Raw genomic sequence first — 9,056 nt, forward strand, 5'->3', positions numbered from 1 at the left:
ACACTTTATATTGTGAATGTATTTTTGTTAAGATAATTCTTCATTCATATAAATGTATAACTGTTGGAAGCTATATGGACCACCATCTTCATCCACAATTAATTCTATTTTTGGTAAAAATGAAAAAAAAAAAAAAAACTTTGTGATTTTAACAAGAATTGGTTGGATAAGTTGTCTGATAAAGAAAAAAAATATACTTAAAGGGTTAGTTCACCCAAAAATGAAAATTAGTCCATAAATTACTCACCCTCAAGTCATCCTATAGGTGTATATGACTTTCTTCTTTCAGACGAATCCAGTCGGAGTTATATTAAAAATTGTCTTTGATCTTTCAAGCTGTTTAATGCCACTCAGCAGGTGTTGCATGCATCAGTCCAAAAGAAGTGAAATAAAAAGCACCCATCCATAAAAAATGTGTCTCACGCGGCTCCGGGGGGTGAACAAAGGCCTCCTGTAGCGAATCGATGTGTTTTTGTAAGAAAAATATCCATATTCAAAACGTAATAATCACTTTAATGTAGCTTGTTGTTTTACATGGAAGCAGCTCCGGGAGGATGACGTATGAGGTCAGTGCTGCGCATGCGCCGGTGAGTCTCGTGAAAATCAACGTTTGTTAACAGGAGCAAGGAAAACCAGTCTCCTCTTGGCTTATATTGAAATCCTCCGACATTCTTCTTTACAAATCCTCGTTTTGTACTTCTAATAAGTGACCGTTGTTTTGTTTTGATCTCTCCCCTGTGCTTCCGCATTCGTCATCCACCTGGAACTGCTTCTGTGTACAACAGTGAGCGCAAGCTAGATTAAATTGATTATTACGTTTTAAATATGGTTACTTTTGTTACAAAAACTCGATTCGCTACAGGAAGACTTTGTTCAACCCTCGCAGCCATGTGAGGCACTTATTATGGATGGGTGCTTTTTATTTAACTTCTTTTGGACTGATGAACTGCAACACCCGCTGAGGGCCATTAAACAGCTTGAAAGATCAAAGACAATTTTTAATATAACTCAGACTGGATTCGTCTGAAAGAAGAAAGTCATATACACCTAGGATGCCTTGAGGGTGAGTAATTTATGGGCTAATTTTTAATTTTTGGGTGAACTAACCCTTTAATAGTTTAAATCTTACCCAACTAATTACTGAGCCTATACTAGAATTACTGCTCGAACACAGTCCCTTCTTGATTGAATGCTTGTTTCACATCCTAATAGATTTTTAAGGGTAGGTGTAATGACTGACTGCTTTAGTGATCATTCTATTTTATTTTGTGTATGGAAAATTAAATTACCTAAATCTCCATCTAGGTTAATTAAAACATTGAATTTAAATGTATTTATTAATGATTTGATTTCTATTAATTGGGATGGATATCATTTAATTCCTAATGTACAATATGTTTAACTTTTTATACTGAGTTCATTAATGTTGTGGACAGACATGCTCCCTGGAAGAATATTAGGGTTAGGGGTAATCATCTTTCTTGGATTAATTCTGAATTTATTCGTCTTTTTAAGTAAAGGGCATGGTCAGTATTTCATCAGACAAGAAGTAACGCTCATTAGGAAGTATATAGTCATTTGAGAAATTTATTAGGCAAAAGTAACTAATGAAAAATCTAATTACTATAAAAAATGTCTTTCCTATAATTGTAAGAACTCAAGTATTTTTGGAATAAAATCAAAAACATATTTAGTGCTTCAGATAACCATTTAATTAATCAAATTAGAGTTAATAATACAATATTACATGACTCTTTATCTAGCTCATTCATTTCATCAGCATTTTTCGTCTGTCTGTTCTACTTTAGTATCTGATTCTTATTTGAATGCTGGTACTATATATGATACTTTATCGTGTAGTAGTTCTTTTCAATTTAGGAAGATTTTGCCTATTGAAGTTCAGAATGCTATTAATGAATTAAGTGGGACTAGTGGTGTTGAATTGGATGGTATTGAAAATAAGTTTCTTAAATCATCTTTTCACATTCTTGTTTATCCACTCACTGATTTATTGAACTTGTCTTTGTCTACATGTGAGTTACCTGCTATCTGGAAATAAGCACATATTACTCTTTACAAGGGAGGTGATGTTCTTGATCTCAATAATTACAGACCTATATCTATTATATGTTCTATATCTAAAGCAACTTCCAAATTACTTACAGTATGTATTAATAATATTTTATCACCATATCAATCCGGCTTTAGGTCCAATCATTCTGCAACCACTGCATTACTTAAGTTCACTAATGATGTTTTTTCAGCTGCTGCTGATGATAAACTCACAGGTGCAATTTTTCTTAATTTATCTAAAGATTTTTGATTTAGTTGATCGATACTTACTTTTAGATAAACTTCATGCTTTTGGTCTTTCTTAAAATGCAATTATGTGGTTTAATTCATATTTTCATAACAAAATGGGAATAAATCAGTTTTTTTTTTTTTGGTTCAATAGAGGTGGTTCAATGTTGGGACCCCTTCTTTTTTCTAGTTATGTTAATTATCGTTCATTTTCAATAATTGTAATGTTTAAATTTATGCTGATGACACTGTCATATATGTATCTTATTCTGATATTTTACAAATTCAGTTGTCTCTTCAGTATGATTTTAATGTTTTCACAATTGGTTTTTGGATAATAAATTAGTGCAAAATCTTATATTATATAAGTCTTATATTATGATTTTCGGTTCTAGAAAGAAACTTAAATCCAAAATCTGTTATTGTGTTGTATCATGTAAAGACAGTATTCCTTTGCATAAAGCTGATATTATTAAATACCTTGGTGTATGGCTTGATTTTGAACTTTCCTTTAAATGACATATTAATCATGTTCTACATAAAATACATTTTGGAATTAGTACTTTACATCAATCTCGTAATTTTTGTTTATTTTTTATTATATAGTGTTCATAAGAAACTTGTCTCTCAACTTCCAGTCCTTGAATATTGTGATGTTGTTTATCACACTGCATCAAAATCAGATCTTGCTCCACTTCATACAGTTTATAATAGATTTTGCAGATTGGTTTTGGGATGATCTTTTTATACTCATCGTTTAATGTATGATGTACTCCAGTGGCCAACTTTGCACACAAGATGACTTTCATAGGCTTCAATTTATATTCAAATGTATTTACTTTAAATAACCTAGTTATTTACAACAACTTGTACCTTTTTCTTTAAATTAAGTTCTGTTCATACTTGATCCTTGTGTAAAAAATAAACATTGGTAAAATAGCTTTTATGTTTAAAGCCCCAACAGACTGGAATAATTTACCTGGAGATATTCAAACTATTGCATCATTAAAGATGTTTAAGCAAACTTCATTATATTTTGGTCTGTATATGCTCTATCACTGAAGATGTTACTGTTTCTTTATATATATTCACTGATCAGTATTTGTTATTTCAATTTTGTGGTGTTATTTCCTAATTAATGTTAATGATTTGTCATTTGGTGTTGTTTATGGATGTATTATTAATCTGTTTAGTTGTGATTGTGTTACGTTGTTTTTGGGACCCCCTCGAAAACAAGATGGTACATCTCAAGGGGTTAATCCTAATAAACTTACATTTATTAAAAGCTCTTTAGTTTTTACAGTTGTATTGTTTCAAACTATTTTTTTTCTTTCTGTGAAAGAGCTCAAGAACAAAATGAAAGGCAAACTTGGGCTCACTTGCAACTCCTAGTGGAAAAATGTGGTCAGTTCTAACAAACAGCAACAGAAAGCTTTTTAATTTGTTTTTTCAGCAGCGATACTTCTGCTAAATAGTTTACTTTCAATTTACAAAATGGACTTCCAAACTTATTTTGTGAAATTACATGCATAACAATAGAACTTTCAGTTCAATTTCTTGAAACGGATTATGTAAATTTCACCAAAAAAGAAAAAACAGAGAAACCTGACACACTGTCAGGAATATATCTTCAAAAAGTGTCTGACATCAGAACAGCTTAAATACTGAAACCTTAAATTCGAAAGATCTTTAAATACTAAAAGCAGAAGCCGCCAGCAGCTCAGTAGTCTTCCATTTTCTTCAGGATTCTCCATCTGTCCTTAAGATTTACACCGGTGCGGTTGTCAAACTCAAAGTCATTCAGGATCATTCTCCATTTGCCCTCCCCATACTTCCTCACACCTGCTTTCAGCTTCCGATCTTCTTCTGCAGTCCATTTCTGAAAGGAACAAACATTGATGCTGTTATTATGCACATGCGCGCACACACACTGAAGATGTCCACCTTCAGAGTCACTCACCCTCCTGAGTTGGCTTGTCACACTAACATTGCTTTGTAATTCTGAAGAGACACTACTTCTCCTGGAAATCTCTGTAGATAAAATTAGCATTTATAAATGGTTACAGATTAATAATAGGAATGAAAAGCACTTAATGTTCATAGAGTTTTTAAAAAGAAGTTCAAAACTCGTATGATGTTATTTCTGTGGAACACACACACAACATTTTTTGAAGAAATTCATATGTTTGATGTTATAAAGAGCAAAATAGAAGATTATCAGTGAATAATGGTGAATATGAAAAAAAAAAAAAAAACAGATTTGGAAAGACATGAGCGAGCAGATTTTTGGTTAACTACTTCCTTAACAACATAGAAAATGACAAGATAATTGATATTTTGATTCAGTAAAATATACATTAAACAACAAACAAAATCCCCCAGCTGAGAACATACTGCAAATGGAGGTTCTCTTGCGTGTGGTTTGCTCTTTCTTGGCAGTTTCAGGTTTCCACAGGTCATGAATTTGTTTTGAAAGAAGTTTCCTTTTGGGTCTGTGAGAGAGAGAGAGAATTATTTCATGATTTTATTTCATTTATCCGAGGAATTTGAATAAAGACAACTAAATCAAGTCATATGAGATAGATAATAAGGTTATGCATTTGAATTATGAATCACTGATGATTATTGTCAGGTGTTAGTTATTATGGTGACTGTTTATATTCATATAATGAAAGTGTTTGGCACGGTTTAAATCTTGCATGTTGAAATTACTTCCAAGGCTCTCACCTTATATTTAACACCAGTGGATCCACCTGCACCTCATTTCTGTGTGGAAACATCAACACCAAATAAGAATTTAATTTATATCCAAAATATTTTATTCAGCTAAAATGCATATTAAATAAAAAAAATCACAAAAAAAGTCTCTACAATTAAAAGAGTTTACTTAAGAAAAAGTGGTTTATTACATGTATGAATGACCAGAACCAAAACAAATAACATTTGAATTCATTTTAATAACAGACAACTGCAGTTTTAAATTTTTTTGAGAGAGATGGTTTTACTCTTCTGGTTTGTTTGACTCTGGGCTGGATGGAGTCCTTTCACTTCCATCCTGTTCAGATGAGGTTTTCTCTGACCTCTCATGACGGGCTTGAACCACTTTTAATGCTGCCTAAAAAAAAGAAAAAAAGAAAGTACTTCATAGCATTTCTGGTAATAAGCAGCAAAACACACAGTCTTTAATTCACAGTCAAAGTAAACAGTTAGTGGCAGGCAAATCCACTCTTAAGAGCCTTTATTAGGTGATTATTGAGTATTGAAGGTGAAGCTAATTACACCATTTCCACACCCTCGGGAAAACATCACAACTCTAAGAGATCATTAGGCAAATTCCCAGTATATACAGTATGCACATCGAAACCACAGTCAACGAAGCCCATTAGGACTTTCCCACAGGATGTAGCAAAAGAAATCAGAGTTAATCGTAAGGTGGATTAGCTTTTTGGTAAGCATAACAAAAAAGGCCCCATACTTCGAGTAAGAAAACAGAGGACCGTTCCTGGCTGAACGTGTTGAGGAATGTGTCGACGTTCTCCAACAGCTGGTTGAAAGTGAAGTTCATCAGGAGCTGATCGTATGCATCCTTCTTACTCACAATGGTGGTCAGCTTTCCTTGCAGCTTCTGTTAAGACAGACACAAAAATGATGTTGATTTGCCGCATTGCATGAAAAGGCATGTTAAACTGTAACAGGTTAATACACACCGCTGGTATCTCAGTCTCTTTTTCCAGCCACTGCAGGGTTTCCTTTGCCAACTGTGAATTTCCTTTCTTCACACACACAGCGACAGACTTGGACACGCAATGAAAACAGCATTTCCATGACTGAACTCCATTCAAACTCTACAACGTGAAACATCCATCACTTTCAATCATAAATACCTGAACAATCAGTAGCGTCTTGATCTTAGCATGCAAGTCTGAATCAGACACTTCTTTTAATGACTCCCAAATCGGCAGCGCTGACATCAAGGGAGTGATTCGAGCAACGTGATCATAACGGACGTCTGAAATCCACAACACAACACGAATGAGCTGATGGAACAGTCACTGAATCTTTCATTTAGATTTGTCTTTAAAAAAAATGTATTCGGTTTTCGTGATATACTGTACATTATTCTTGCAAAATCTCGTAATCTATCTAGATGAGGCTTCATCAAATTTCTAAAAGACTTTGATAGTCTAAGAATCCAACGTAAGAATGGGTTGAAAAATTAGAAAACAAATCAGAAAGGTTCTTCCAAAAATGCCATCACTTTACAGCAAAAGTGTGTTTATGAATTATAGCAGTCATCAGGGTTTCACTTTTTTTGTTATACTTATAAGTGAAAGTGACGTGTGGCCAAGTATAGAGTCTTGGAATTTGTGCTCTGCATTTAACCCATCCAAGTGCGCACACACACACACAGTGAACACACACCCGGAGCAGTGGGCAGCCATTTTTTGCTGCGGCACCCGGGGAGCAATTGGGGGTTTGGTGTCTTGCTCAAGGGTCTCACCTCAGTCGTGGTTTAGCCCTACCAGTACGGAGACTCGAACCCGCGACTAGGTTACAAGTCCGACTCTCTAACCATTAGGCACTACAGGCAAAAAAAATGTTTTCCCCCCTCAGGAGTCAAACATTTTCACTTCAGTAGCATTTCCAATTCCTCTCTATGTACTTAAGGTTTTTACAGAGGAGTTTGATCATATATCGCCTTGTTTGTATTAAAAAAAAATCTTAAAAACATGGCAAAACATTTTTTTTTCTCTGGCTGTTGACAGCATTTCCTGATTTATGGGCTGATAAAGAGAAAGAGACTCAAAATCAGTTCCAAAAAAACAACTCAAATTATATGTCAAAAAGAAACAAGCATTTTGAACCAATGTTCAGATTTCGGTTCTGGAAATTCATGCAAATGTGTGCATATTTCATTAGTTAAAGCTTATTTGCATAATTATACATAATTCTGAAAACTTGTAAAACAAAACCAGTGTCTGAATGGAATATGATGAACAAACCGGACGTATGGTGAGATCTAGCAGTTAGCATTTTTTCGAAAAAAAAAAAATCATTCAGATTTCCAGAATTTTTCATGACCGTGACAACACTGCGTCTTGGAGTTACACTGTAGATGTATGCCCAGCTATTATTGAAAATGACTGTAAAGCAAAGCAGGTTTCTTATAAAGACAACATAATATTATCTGGCACATATTGTTATATATGTTGACATAGGGCTGGACAATAATTCAATATCAATATGTATCGCGATATAATTTTTTTCAATAACGGTGATATTATTTTTAAACACATTTCCGATATACAAGGCTTTTTTAAATAGTGTTCATATCGATATCGGAATTATATCGTATCGACCGAAATTAAGAAATATATCGTGATATAAATTTTGGCCATATCGTCCAGCCCTATGTTGACATTACCCAGGTCTTCCCCGTCCATCGCTCTGGCAAGGAAGCAGCAGATCGTTCTCTGAGTGGGATGATCTGACCTGAGGCAACACGACTCAAGATCATCCACTATACCTGTGGAATAAACAATAAACAACATGTGAGAATACAGAACAAATGATATCATAATTACAAATAAATGAAAGCTAAATAAAAGCATCTAGCATTAATTATTATAATAAACAAATATTTACTAGACTCAAAACAAAACACATTACTTTCAAATAGTTTCAAAGTTTTACGAAACTCCAACGCAGATCTGTCTCTGAAGAGCCGACATAGTGACGCGAAGTAATAATCGATCACCCATGACTGGACAACACCCTCGACTTCAGTTAAATCGATTGTATCAGTCGTGCTGGATATTATCTCATTTGACGATCCCTCCATTTCCATGTTGATGTTGAAAACAAACGTTCCCGCCGGGCGCTGACTGTGTAGTGCGGGCGGAGTTTATGAGAAATTCTGGCCGCAGCGCCACCTGCCGGCGCGGAGGAAACAACAACAACACGAACGCCTTCTCAGTATCTTAAAGCTGCAGTCCATACATTTTTTGTTGGTTAAAAATGACCCGGAATCAACATTTGAGCAAGTACATAACCAACCAGTGTTCAAAATATCGCCTTACTTTAGCCCGATTCACAACGGTTAGCTTATAATAATGTTTTCTAATTTGAGTGGTACGGGTAGGTTTTCGCGGGAAATGCGATCATGCCGCTGCGTCATTACGTCACGTCTGTAAACATAAAGAAGTTGTCCCAGCTACTAGGCTATCACATGTGAGGATCCTGCAGGTGGCGGATCGTTTATAGCCTTTTCTCACTGCAGCTAGAATAATTCAATGTATCATTTTGATGGCGGATTGTAATCCAGAAAGGATTATGTGTTTATGAAACACATGTGAATGAAATTAAATTATATTCCAGTTTTAAATGTGCTTCTGATTACAGATAGCCTGGGATTACACACGATTTGTATTTTAAAGACAACCAGTTCGAAGGGAGCATAATTTGCTTTTTGGGTTAAAATGAATTTCTTAATATGAAATTCGAATGGTATGACAATTAGAGATTAGACTGTACAAAAATTGAAATCCACTCGCTAATACACACAATATTCACATAGTCATGTAATGCTGATGTTGTTAACATTAACAATTTGAAAATAAATTATAACAATAATAATAATTTGCACGGTTTGATCATGATATGAGCAAATTTATATTAAATCACCATTGTAGCGCAATTTATTGTAATGTTTTTTTCTTCAGTTGGTCAGAACAAACGTGGCAGACTTGTTACTT

General features: G+C 34.4%; 1 protein-coding gene across 1 annotated transcript; it reads right to left on the reverse strand.

Moving 5' to 3' along the window:
• Positions 1–3,675: 3,675 nt before the first annotated feature.
• Positions 3,676–8,199, reverse strand: LOC107560267 (telomeric repeat binding factor (NIMA-interacting) 1). The gene is made up of 10 exons (XM_016244410.1): positions 7,972–8,199; positions 7,727–7,828; positions 6,186–6,310; positions 6,009–6,095; positions 5,777–5,926; positions 5,307–5,416; positions 5,029–5,067; positions 4,696–4,793; positions 4,262–4,332; positions 3,676–4,180 (listed from the first exon to the last, which is right to left on the reverse strand). The coding sequence occupies exons 1-10, from the start codon at positions 8,147–8,149 to the stop codon at positions 4,022–4,024; spliced, it is 1,119 nt and encodes a 372-aa protein (XP_016099896.1). The 5' UTR covers positions 8,150–8,199; the 3' UTR covers positions 3,676–4,021.
• Between the last annotated feature and the right edge of the window lie 857 nt (positions 8,200–9,056).

The sequence above is a fragment of the Sinocyclocheilus grahami genome, unplaced genomic scaffold (genome assembly GCF_001515645.1).
Source record: "Sinocyclocheilus grahami isolate Dianchi unplaced genomic scaffold, SAMN03320097.WGS_v1.1 scaffold716.1, whole genome shotgun sequence".
In the NCBI taxonomy this organism is placed as follows: Eukaryota; Metazoa; Chordata; class Actinopteri; order Cypriniformes; family Cyprinidae; genus Sinocyclocheilus; species Sinocyclocheilus grahami.